The sequence below is a fragment of the Anomaloglossus baeobatrachus genome, chromosome 4 (genome assembly GCF_048569485.1).
Source record: "Anomaloglossus baeobatrachus isolate aAnoBae1 chromosome 4, aAnoBae1.hap1, whole genome shotgun sequence".
In the NCBI taxonomy this organism is placed as follows: domain Eukaryota; kingdom Metazoa; phylum Chordata; class Amphibia; order Anura; family Aromobatidae; genus Anomaloglossus; species Anomaloglossus baeobatrachus.
The window spans coordinates 160,448,364-160,460,892 of record NC_134356.1 but is presented as its reverse complement, the minus strand read 5'-3'; the positions used below and the strand labels follow the sequence as shown (position 1 = coordinate 160,460,892).

General features: G+C 42.0%; 1 protein-coding gene across 3 annotated transcripts in view; it reads right to left on the bottom strand.

Annotated features, from left to right (window-relative positions):
• Positions 1-2,921: 2,921 nt before the first annotated feature.
• Positions 2,922-12,529, bottom strand: part of HNRNPAB (heterogeneous nuclear ribonucleoprotein A/B) — a 94,565-nt gene continuing 84,957 nt past the window's right edge. For 2 of the 3 annotated variants that reach the window (XM_075344566.1, XM_075344568.1), the window contains exons 5-9: positions 5,898-6,029; positions 5,656-5,749; positions 3,414-3,569; positions 3,214-3,296; positions 2,922-3,110 (exon numbers count right to left, since the gene is read on the bottom strand). In XM_075344566.1, the coding sequence (XP_075200681.1) occupies positions 3,226-3,296; positions 3,414-3,569; positions 5,656-5,749; positions 5,898-6,029 (453 nt within the window). In that variant the 3' untranslated portion in view covers positions 2,922-3,110; positions 3,214-3,225. Of the gene's footprint in view, positions 3,111-3,210; positions 3,297-3,413; positions 3,570-5,655; positions 5,750-5,897; positions 6,030-12,529 lie in introns of those variants that run through there. The other variant, XM_075344567.1, reaches the window with a different exon arrangement.

Here is a 12,529-nt window from a genome sequence, read left to right as displayed (position 1 = left end):
GAGTACCTGACCGATGCAGGGCCTTGTCCCTGATAGTACTCGTGCTCCACATCCATCAGGTTCTTCTGGGTCTGTGGATGGAGCCCGGCCTCAGGGCTTGGAGGCCGACAGATCCCACTTCCACAGGGCCCTCCAAGGGGATGTGGAAGGAAAACAGCATGTGGGGCTCCGGCCTCTGTACCAGCAATAGGTACCTCAACCTTGCAACACCATCTGGTGAGAAGGGAGCATGCTGGGGACACTATATGTGTCCTCTTTTCTTCCATCCGAGATAGTCAGCAGCTACTGCTGACTATACAATGTGGAGCTATGCGTGGATGTATGACCTCCTTCGCACACAAAGCTAAAACTGAGTAAGCCCGTGATCCCACGGGGGGTGTATAGCCAGAAGGGGAGGGGCCTTACACTTTTTAGTGTAATACTTTGTGTGACCTCCGGAGGCAGTAGCTATACACCAATTGTCTGGGTCTCCCAATAGAGCGCTGAAGAAATATCAGTGCTAAAACCTTGCCTATTGAAAAATTGTGTTCTTGCATTATGAATGGTGATTGGCAGACTCAAAGATCGGCAGGTCCAACCGGGTTAAAAAAAAAAAAAAAAAAAAAAATTGAGGGAGATCCCGGTTTTTATAAAAGTCTATGAGAATCCAGCACTTTAAAATGGTGGTGGTAGAGATAGGAGAATTGGAGCAAGTGCGTTATACTTACCAAGTCTCATGTGTGGCTCTAACACCACTTCTGGGGCTGCACATTAATACATCATACATATGCACTGCTTCCCCTTGCACACCAGCAGCCCCAGCGTCTGGTTACAATCAGGTGTGTTACAATCAGGTGTGTGTGCGTGCGTGTGTGTGTGTGTGTGTGTCTGTCTGCATATAATACCTAACACAAAGCAAACCGCTACAGGCTGCAGCCACCAGCTATGCACTAATCTTGCCGGTGTATCAAAATAAGAGGGACCGCAGACAGAGGTTATTTAAAAAAAGTTTGTTGTTTTTTTTTTTAAAATTAAAACACTGGCATGCGCCCCCATCCTAATTTTGATACCCAGCCATGATAAAGCCACACCGCTGGGAGCTGGTACTCTCAGGTTGGGGAGACCTATTATTATTGCCCTCCTCATGCTTAAAAATAGCCTGCAGCTGCCCAGGATTGTCACATCCAGCACTTTAACCCGCTCATCCCGATGGCCCGGGCGCAGTGGAATCGGGGTAATAAGGGGTTAACAGTGGGACGCATAAATGAGACCCCCGTTACTAATCTGGGAAAAAAAAAAACAAAAACACACACACACACAAAAAAATCTTTTTATTTTAAAGGGAACCGGTCATCACTTTTTTTGGCTATAAGCTGCAGCCACCACAGGGCTCTTCTATATAGCATTCTAACATGCTGTATATAGGAGCCCAGGCCGCTGTGAGAACATAAACACTTTATAATACTTACCTAGGAGGTGGCGCTGCGGTGGAATTGGGTCACGGAGGCATCTCCCTTCTCCGGTGCCGCCTCTTTCGGCCATCTTCATCCTCTTTCTGAAGCCTGTGTGCATGACCCGTCTACATCATACACACTCGCCGGTCCTGCGCAGGCGCACTACAATACTTTGAAAGTGCACCTGCTCAGGACCTGAATGCCGGGAGTGTGGATGACGGACGAGTCATGCATCGCGGCTTCAGAAGGAGGACGAAGATGGCCGAAAGAGGCGGCGCCGGCACCGGACAACGGAGGTGCCTCCGTGACCCAACTCCTCCGCAGCGTGACCATTAGGTAAGTATTATAAAGTGTTTATGTTCTCACAGCGGCCTGGGCTCTTATATACAGCATTCTAACATGCTGTATAGAAGAGCCCAGTGGTGGCGGCCGCAGCTTATAGCCTAAAAAAGTGGTGACAGGTTCCTTTAAATAAAAACAAACACACACACACACACATTCACCCCTTTAATAACCCCAAACACCCAGTTCAGAGACTCAATCCACAAAAAAAAAAAAAAAAAAATTCCAGGTCTGCTATATTTGAAATGACAGCGCACGGGCATAGACTATGACCTTTGAGCTTCAGGCAGAGACTGAGCCACAGCAATGAAGTCATTCATGTAATTTGTGGTCACAGCTGGAGGTTCCCATGTTCCTCCACCTATGATTGCAGGTAACCTGACCTCAGGTGAGGTCCCCTAGTTCAATCAGGTCACCTGGGGTCAGGTTACCTGTGATCACAGATGGACTGTGGGAACCTCCCGCTGTGACCACAAAAACTGAGTGAAGTCACCGCTTACTGCTGTGGCTCAGTCTCTGCCTGAAGCTCATAGCAGGTGGTCATTCTATACCCACGTGTTGATTACGTTGGACCTGGGTGTTTGAGTGAGCGGCCCTGGAAACAGCCACACGGAGACTGACAAGTATGAAGCGCTTGCTTTATTTTTATTCTCTTTGATATTTAATGGTTTTAAATCACTCAGGTGGGTAAACCCAGATCATTAGCCAAAGTTCCCTGAACTCAGTGCCCGAAGCTGGAGGTTCTTTTGAGATCGCGGGGATCTGGACTTTTATAGTCAGTGTTCACCTATCACTGTGCTGTTACAAGTTATACATTAGGAATTAAGCAGCCATGTAGAAGCCAGCAAAAATCATGCACTGGTTCTTTTAATCAGTGGGACTTTCCAGGATTTTAGTTTCATCAGCACATGTACAGCTTCAAGTGTGTTAACATATCTACTAAAAGACACAAGCAATGGAGAAGAATATGCCCAGACAATCCTTTCAACTTGCGCTCACCATTTAAACCCACAGATTGAAACAGTTTAGTCAAAGTTGTTTTTATTTCAAAAGCTTTGACAGCTTCAAAAATGTAATGGTGAATTTGCACATGTAAAATACCTTACAATACACATTAGAATCCAAAAGGTACCAAAAAGTACAGTAAAATTAACACTTCCAAATCTGGAAATGTATGACACAAACAATACAAAATAAAAAGGTGGAAGTTGACACTGGTTCCCTAGGATGAGGCCATCTGTACAAAAGGAGCAAGAGTCCTTACTCAACTCCAAGAGGCAGTCCCTAGAAGCAGAGCTGCAGTTTTAAGCAGACCCCCAAATCAGCTGTATTTACCTAATGACAGAATAATAAGTTATTACTTATTCATACAATTTAACACAGCCAAATTTGCAGAGTATACATGCAAGTCACATTGGAATTCCTAAGCAATGCATACCTGAAGTAATGTTCAGTATGGCTTGTAGTTATTTTGATGGCCACCACGTCTAGGAGTTTTCCCATAATTTGCACTGCCCTGACCTAACGTGGGGAGGGAAAGAAAACAAAGGCTTTGGAAAATAGATTCTACATCGCTTTGGTGTGTAGCAATGAAGAATTTATAATAGTTTTCTGGATTGTGCAACTAGTGACACTTACTGTAATCATAACCTGGTCCATATCCATAATACCCATATCCAGAGTAGTCATAGCTTCCATAGCCACCATATCCCTGTTGCCCATAGCCGTATCCTTGATTGCCATAACCTTGGTTCCAGTAATTGTTGTAGCCTTGATTCCAACTCTGTCCTTGACCTAAGAAGACATTTGTCAGCATGTACCAATATCTGAAACAAACATGAGATGGTGGCGGTGTATGGAATGGACAAATGTAACAAAAAAAAAAACAAAACGCACAAAAAAACAACAACACAGTCTGCAATGGTGATTAGCAGTGTGGTATTGTACTACTAATGCTGCTGCTCACGACCCCTGCCTGAATTGCCCTTATTCCGGATCTCCACATCTTCGAACAATACTCATCAATCTGGCTCCAACTTTCTCTTGATTACTGTTGCCAGATCAGCTTTACAGGTTGGAGCCTTGTCATGGACCATTTTCTTCAACCAAAGATTTTCAATTGGATTGAGATCTGGACTATTTGTCTTCTTTCAAGGAAGGTTTCCACAGTTTTTGCTCTATGGCAGGATGCATCTTGATAAATGCTTTCATCATCCCCAAATATCCTTTCAATTGATGGGATAAGAAAAAAAGTGTCCAAAAGTAAACTTTGGCATTTATTGAAGAGTTAATGACAGCCATCTCCCCAGTGCCTTTACCTGCAAGACAAAACAATCACTGATCACGGGGAGACCAGCCAGAGAAAACCCTGCCGGCAGCCAGCAAAGGCGCTCAACACCGTGAAATCCTAGGTGCATTGCCCCCTGGGAAGTATGCAAATCAAAAAAGGTCCGTGGAGCCTCTGTTAGGAGTCTCGACACAGAAAATAGCCAGATATCCCTCCGGGAAAGACCTAGTCAAAGAGTTTTTTATTGACTAAAACGGCCACTTAACATGGTGGTTATGGTGGACTCCTTAAAAAGAGCCACTCCTTGGCTAGATCCTTCCCGGAGGGATCTGGCTATTTTCTGTGTCGAGACTCCTAACAGAGGTTCCACGGATCTTTTTTGATTTGCAGTGCCTTTACCTGACATGCAGCCCCATATCAATGACTGGAAATTTACATGTTCTCTTCAGGTAGTCATCTTTTTATTGTTTAGCTTTTCTGAATGTAAATCCCATTTCCTTTAGGCGGATTCTTTCAGTTCAGTCACAGACATTGACTCCAGTTTCCTCCCATTTGTTTTGTTGTGCATTTCCTGTTTTAGAGACATATTGCTTTAAGTTTCCTGTCTTGACACTGATGCCTTCCTTGGTCTACCAGTATGTTTGCCTTTAACAACCTTCCCATGTTTGTATTTGGTCCAGATTTTAGACACAGCTGACTGAACAACCAACTTCTTTTGCAACATTGCGTGATGATTTACCCTCTTAAGAGTTTGATAATCCTCTCCTGTGTTTCAATTGATATCTCTTGTGTTGGAGCCATAATTCATGTCAGTCCACTTGGTGCAACAGCTCTCCAAGGTGTGATCACTTCTTTTTAGAGATGCAGATTAACATGCAGATCTTATTTAATGCAGGTGTTTGTTTTGGGAATGAAAATTTACAGGGCGATTCCATAATTTTTTCCTCATATTGAGCGATTTCATAATTTTTTCGACGTTTGGTCTTCAAAAGTAACAGTTACTGACTTGCACATGGTTTTCATGATTTTTTTTTAGTGTTTCTTAAAGCCAGAAAGTTGACACAAAACTAAAGTCATTTCAGATGGCATGTCCGTGATCTCCTTTTTATTTTTAAACAAAAAGTAAAAACAACTGAATGAACATCCTCAGAGCCAGGTGATTCCATAATTTTTGCCAGGGGGTTGTATATAATATTTAACAAAAAAAAAAAAAAAAAAAAAAAAGGGAATAAGTTGGAAGGAACAGAATGCATAAGTAGGTCAGTATAACACAGAGGTATAGGCCTCAATTATATGACTGCAGTGGACGTGCAGCAATTCCAGAAGAATAAGGAGCCCCAACATCTGCAAACCATTCACTTGAACATGGCATTTGAATAAACAGGTCATGATGTGCAAGGCTCCATATGAAAATTACTGAATTTTGAGGTACATTAGTCTCAAACCTATACTGTATTATGCACACAAACGTCTAAAACCAGATGCATACAGGTCTAATTTTTCTGTAAATAATGGGATAACCTGAAAAAAAACAAAAACAAACCAACAACTCAGCAGGTCCTCGAAGCTAGTTACATCACTTGATTCACTTACCCTTTCCACCCCGTCCACCTCTACCACCAAAGCCTCCTCTTCCACCATACTGTTGCTGATATACTTCTTTAGGTTGGGCTATCTTAATCTCACACTAAAGAAATAAAGCCACAATATAAGAAACAATAGTTAGATCAATGAATAAGGAAGGATTTCACTGAAAGGTTAACATACCCAACAACCCCAAATCTATTCTCTATACATTGATTAGTCTAGTGCCTTTGCCTAGCGATTAAAATTACCTTGCTACCACTGACGTTATGGAACTTCTTTTCCAAGATCTTTTTTACAGGTTCTTCTTCTTTGAATGTAATGAACACAAAGCCTCGTCTTTTGTTGGTTTTTGGGTCCATTGGCAGTTCAACTGCTTCAATCTAAAATATGTAAAGTTTAGTAAGGAGAAAATTATTTTTGATAAAGGAATTTCACTAGAATCAACCCTCCTAAGCCCAGTCTATATGAACACACAGGTCATAAGCTAAATTAAAAATAACTAACTTTACTTCTGTGATCTGATGTCAATGTTTTTTATTTTTATAGATAGGTGTTACGAGAGAGAGATGTAACAGTACAGTAAAACTGAACTTTGTTCTTAGAAGTTGCTCACTGCAGTTTTGACAGCTCTGCTGTATTGCCACACTGCCTGTGAGATTGCAGCTGAGGCACTGTAGAACCTGTAGTTATAATCATGCACAGATCTGCAGTGAGATCAGGAGAGAAGCTATCACATTTTGTATGCCTCCTTTATTAAATAGCTCTGGAGGCAGATTCTCCTGGAGAACAGTGTCCGGCCCATAGCCTGAAACAGGTCATTTACATACAAGAGAAATGTGAATTGCTCTGAAATAAGACTTCAAGGTATCATCCTATTCAGCTTTCTATGACTTGCATGCCCATAAAGACTCCCCTGTATAATAATATATGCAAGTTATCTTTATTAAATTGCAGAAGTAGTAACTCAGACATAAGGCACTTGTTATATTTCCTAGCAGACTTGACCTCCTGGAAAACACAGACCAGAAGGAGCCATCAATATCAGCCTGAAAACAGGCATAAGGGACCACCCCTTTCCTACTTACTGTGGCAGGGGGAACACTGGGCTCTTCAGACACAGGGGAAGACATTACAGTGCGCACAGCAGAGGTTCTTACCGTGATTCTGATGCCTTCAGGGCAGCCTTTATGCATAAACATCCATTCAGTAATTTATTTTAGAGAATGAGCGGGAGATGGGAGATCAGAGAAACCCCCCCCCCTCCCGACGAGCAGGGGGATACATGCACAAGCTGTCGCAATTAAGTGCCTCAGTAAAGAATGCCTATATATTTTTTAGGGTTGCTGCAGTAATTGAGAGGGACAAGGGCAGGATTCAGGTCAGACGCTATATCTGCAATCCCATGTATCATTAGCTGAAATTTTTCCCCAAAAAGCAGTGAGGAGCCTGCAAGACGGTCACCTTTCTCATCCCCACATCTCCAACACATGGGATTCACATGAGGGCATGTAGGAGAGTTGAGACTATACCACCAGGATAGCAGTTTATAACTGGCCTGATCAAAACTACAGCAAATAAATGCTTTACAGGTTAATGTCAAAATTTACATCCATTGGCGTTTTGATAAAAACTGAAGTTGGTCTCCCATTGTGATTGAAATTTAGTGGCAGGTTGGTAAGGAGGATCAATCAGCAAGTATGAGAAGATAATTGAGGTCCCACACGAGCATGCAGTCTCAAAAGTAGTCATGTCCATATTGTGAATGGGTCTAGGCGTAAGTGATTGAAAGAAATGAGACAACTGACCCACTCTCCAGGGTCCGAGGAGGGATGAGAATCCTTTGAAGGCAAGACATGTCAAGCTCCAAAATGGCAAATAGGAAGAGATCATTTTAAAGATCACACTTCTACCAAACCACAAAAGCGTTTGTCCATCTTGAGCAGTTCTGCACATATTGTAGTAATTTAGGGAAGTTCAGCAGGTATGTCAAGTTTACATCTCTTTTATAATAGGTTTGCCAAATATTTTAAAAGTTGAGTTAGCCCACTTAAAGTCAAGGTGGAAAGAAGGACGTTTATATTCAGGGCTTCTGATTTAGAGAAGTTGATTTTAGAGTTTGATAGGTCATTGTACAAGCAGAATTCTGCTACCAGATTTTGCAGAGATGGCCGTGTTGGGGATTAATAAAATGCAGGTAATCTGCGTAGATAGCTTGTGAGGAGAATCAAGAATACAAGGGCCCCTGATGTTAGTGTTCAACTAAACCCTTTTGAGTAGTGATGAGGGAGCACTACCATGCACGGTACTCCTAATTAGCAGTTGGGATGCTCAGATGTGCTCTACTCATGTAGAGTATAATGGATGTCAATGAGAAACAAGCTTTATTTTCTGCAGATCTTCCGGAAAATGCTAGAATTTCCCATTGACTTCCATTATACTCAGTACATGAGTCAAGCCCATCCAAGTGTCTGAACAACTCGGTAAGAGTACCTGAGCCTGGAATGATCACTCATTAAATGTAGCCTTTCTTCAGGAGTTAAGTATAAAAATCAAAAAGGCAATAGCGGGTACATTAAGCAGGACATTCCTGTCATAGGACGCCATCACACTAGCTGTCTGCTTTGTGTAGAAGGCAAAAATTCAACATGGCATATTAGATTTTATACCCAAGCCAGTGTTTTGTTCATGAAAGACTAAGTTACTCTATCGAAGGCAGTTTTTGCAACAGTAGAGCAGAGAGGCTGAGACTTAATTCTGGCCATGTGAGGTTCAATGCCTTGGTAGTGTTTTGCCTAGCCCCAACTCCCTCCTTCCTTGCTGGTTGTTCACAATACAATTGTGGGAAGAAGTCTGTGCTTAAGGAATCTGCCACTTGGGTTTTCCTGTTATCTGTGAACAGCATATTTTACAGACAGCAAGCAGAACCCCTTCACCCCCGGGCGATTTTCTGTTTCTTTCCTCCCTTTTCTCAGAGACCCGTAACTTTTATTTTTCCATCAATCTTGCTATATAAAAGGGCTTATTTTTTGACAGACGAGTTGTACTTTATGGTAAAAACAATGGTTTCAATCAAGAGTCTACCGTAAAACAGCACAAAAAAAAAAAAAAAAAAGCGGCTGCTCGATTGTTTTTGGGATGTTATTCACCATGTTCACTATATGATAAAACTGATGTGTCAGTGTAATGCCTTAGGTCGGTAAGAGTTTGTAGACACATGTATAGGTTTATTTTTATCTAAGTGGTTAAAACAAAAATTCACAAAAAAGTTTGTCCAAAAAAGTGCACTTTTTGCACCATTTTCCATGATCCGTAGCGTTCATTTTTCAGTGACTGATATTTTGCGTCTCAAGCGGACTTAACGGTACCATTTTTAATCAGATGCTACGTTTTGATGGCCTGTTATCGCATCTTGCGCAAACTATGCAGTGACCAAAAACAATTTTGGTGTTCGAAATTTTTTTTGCCGCTACGCAGTTTACCGATCAGATTAATTGATTTTATATTTTGATAGATCGGGCATTTCTGAATGCAGCGATATCAAATGTGTACATTTTCTTTAACCTTTTCATTTCCCAATGGGGCGACTGGGGGGGATTTGAACTTTAAAGTTTTTATTTTTATTTAAATTTTACTTCACGTAACACTTTTTTCCACCATTAAAAACTATTCGCTGTAATTGTACTGATGAGAATCATTTGTCAGGCCATCCTTAACAGAGCACGTCATAAAAAAACTCTAAAGATCAATGTCAAAATTGCTTTTTTTTTCTTCCCAATTTTACAGCACTTCACCCCTCTATTCAAACGAGATTTATTTTCCCTCCTTCACATGGCACAACCAGCAGGTTTGAATTCATTTCACGGTCTGCTCATTTAGTCATGCTTTTGGAGGGTTTGTTTGTTTATCTAGCCAGTGTATTATAGTACTATTTGTGGAGTATACCGTTTTAGTAAAGTAGTCAGCCACCAATTGTGCAAGTTCTCAGACTTAAAAAGATGAGAGGCCTGTAATTGACATCATAGGTGACCACAACTATGAGAGACCAAATGAGAAAACAAATACAGAAAATCACCTCACTGATTTGGCAAGATTGTTTGAAAATTATACATGCAAGATTTCTGGCTCTCACAGACCTGTAACTTCTTTAAGAGGCTTCTATGTCCTCCACTCATTACAGTTTAGTAATGGCACCTGTTTGAACTTTTTGTCAGTGTAAAAAACACACCAGTCCACAACCTCAGTCAGTCACACTCCAAACTCCACTATGGTGAAGCCCAAAGAGCTGTCAAAGGACACCAGAAACAAAAAAATTGTAGCCCCGTACCAGGCTGGGAAGACAATCTGCAATAGGCAAGCAGCTTTGTGTGAAAGTCAACTGTGGGAGTAATAAGACAATGAAAGACATACAAGACCACTGATAATCTCCCTCGATCTGGGGCTCCATGCAATCTCTCACCCCATGGGATCAAAATGATAAGAAAGGTGAGCAAAAAAAAAAAAACTCAAGGGGGGAGAACTTGCACAATTGGTGGCTGACTAAATACCCCCCCACCTCCACTGTATATATTCTTCGGACAGTGTCAACATTGATTCAATTTTTTTTTACAATAATGGAGGTCAAAATATGGTATCCCTTATTGCATGGCATTACTGATTGTGTTACGTGTTATTGGCTCATTATTATTGCTAATCTATTGTGGTTGGCTCATATTTACCATATTTGGCATTAAGTGATTGTGTGTTTAACTCATGCGTGTTTTGGATCACTTAAAATGTTATAGTTATGATTGTTAGTGGTGTGCTTCTATGCTTTGTCCTCTTTCTAAATGGTTATTTTACAAGCATGGACCACTCCCGCTACTATAATATATGACATAAGTGCTGCACCTCATTTAATTCACGCTTCTGTGAAAATAAACCTATCTAGTTATGAAGCAGCACTGATTCGGAATAAGTTTCTCATGCTGATGTAACAGGTTTGAAATTATAAAAACCTCTATATAAAAAAAAAAAAAAAAAAAAAAAAAAAAAGAGTGGCTCTGCATGTGGTGACCACAAACCATTTCTCTGTTCTCATAATTTAACAGTTATTTTGGTCACTTTTGCATTTTGTCATTGCTCTCACCCCTAGAGGTAACATGAGGTGGTGTCTATAAACCCACAGAAGTTGTTCAGGTAGTGCAGCTGATCTAGGATGGCACATTAATGCGAGCTGTGGCAAGGTGGTTAGTTAGCTGTGTGTCAGCACAGCGTACAGAGCATGGAGCAGATACCAGGAGACGTGGATGGGGCTGTAGCAGGGAAACAACCCAGCAACAGGACCGCTTGCGCCTCCTTTGTACAAGAAGGAATAAGCAGCAGTGCCAGAGCCCTGCAAAATGACTTCCAGCAGGCCACTAATATCCATGTGTCTGCTCAAACTGTCAGACTCCATGAGGGTGGAATGAGGGCCTGCCCTCCACAAGTGGGTGCTGTGCTTACAGCCCAACACCATGCAGGGCGATTGGCAAATGCCAAAACTGGCAGATTAGACATTAGTGCCTTGTGTTCTTCACGAATGACAGCAGGTTCACACTTAGCACATGTGACAGAAAGGAGTCTGGAGAAGCCGTGGAGAATGTTCTGCTGCCTGCAACATCCTCCAGCATGACCAGTTTAGCAGTGGGTCAGTGGTGTATTGAAACATTTCCTTAAAGGGTTGCACAGTCCTCCATGTGCTAGCCAGAGGTACTCAGACCTATTGTGAGACCATATGCAGGTGCAGTGGGCCCTGGGTTCCTTCTGATGCATGACAACGTTAAGCCTCATGTGGTTTAAGTGTGTCAGCAGTTCCTGGATGATTAAGGCAATGATGCTATGGTTTGGCCTGTCTGCTCCCCAGACCTGAATCCATTCAAGCACATCTTTTTCCATCCACCAACACCATGTTGCACCAGACTGTCCAGATCCCTCTGGAAAACATCCGCTGCATCATCAGGAGCATGCCCAGGAATCGTAGGGAGGCAGTACAGGCACGTGGGAGGGGACAAACACTACTGGGCCTCAATTTCTTGTCTCGAGGCATTTTCGCTGAAATTTGATTTACCACTTTGATTTTGAGCATCATTCCAAATCCAGACCTCCATGGGATATCAATTTTAATTTGCATTGATCTTTTAAGTTTTATTGTTCTAAACTAGCGATTGTCAGACTCAGATAACTGGGACCAGCAGACCCAACTTTTTTTTGTTTTAGGATAGGGGGATAGGACCAAGCGGGCTGTACTTAGAGGCAACGGCGCGGCTGTAACCTCTACCTGGTCACTCATTCACTTCCGGGGCTGCTCATTACTTTCATTGCATATGCATGACTTTCCCCACCCACCGGTGTCTGATTGGAAGCAGTAAGCTGCCACTTAGGGTGGGGGGGGGTGTGACTGCAATCACAGACGCTGTGCACGTCTATCTTGGCTGTGTATTAAAAATGAGGAACTGCAATTTTTTTTTTTTTTGTAAATTTAAACAAAACTAAAAAAAACCACGGTGTGCGGTCCCCCACCCAATTTTGATACCCAGTCATGATAAAGCCGAACAGCTGGGAGCTGGTATTTTCAGGTTGGGGAGACCTATGGTTAGTAGTGCAATGCAAGAAATTCTCGCATTGCACTCGGACATATATATTATTCAATGATTCAGCTCTCATCTGCGATTTGTTTCTCAATCCAAATCGGACTGGGTGAAGAAAAAAAAAAAAAAAATATATATCGCAGCATGCTGCTTTTTGGAGAGTTTCTCGCACGAGTCTCTCCAATGCAGCTATGGGTGCTTGAAAAAAAAAATACATGTCACACGGACTGGCACTCACACCATCACATATTTCTCAAAACACTGGAAATGAGTGA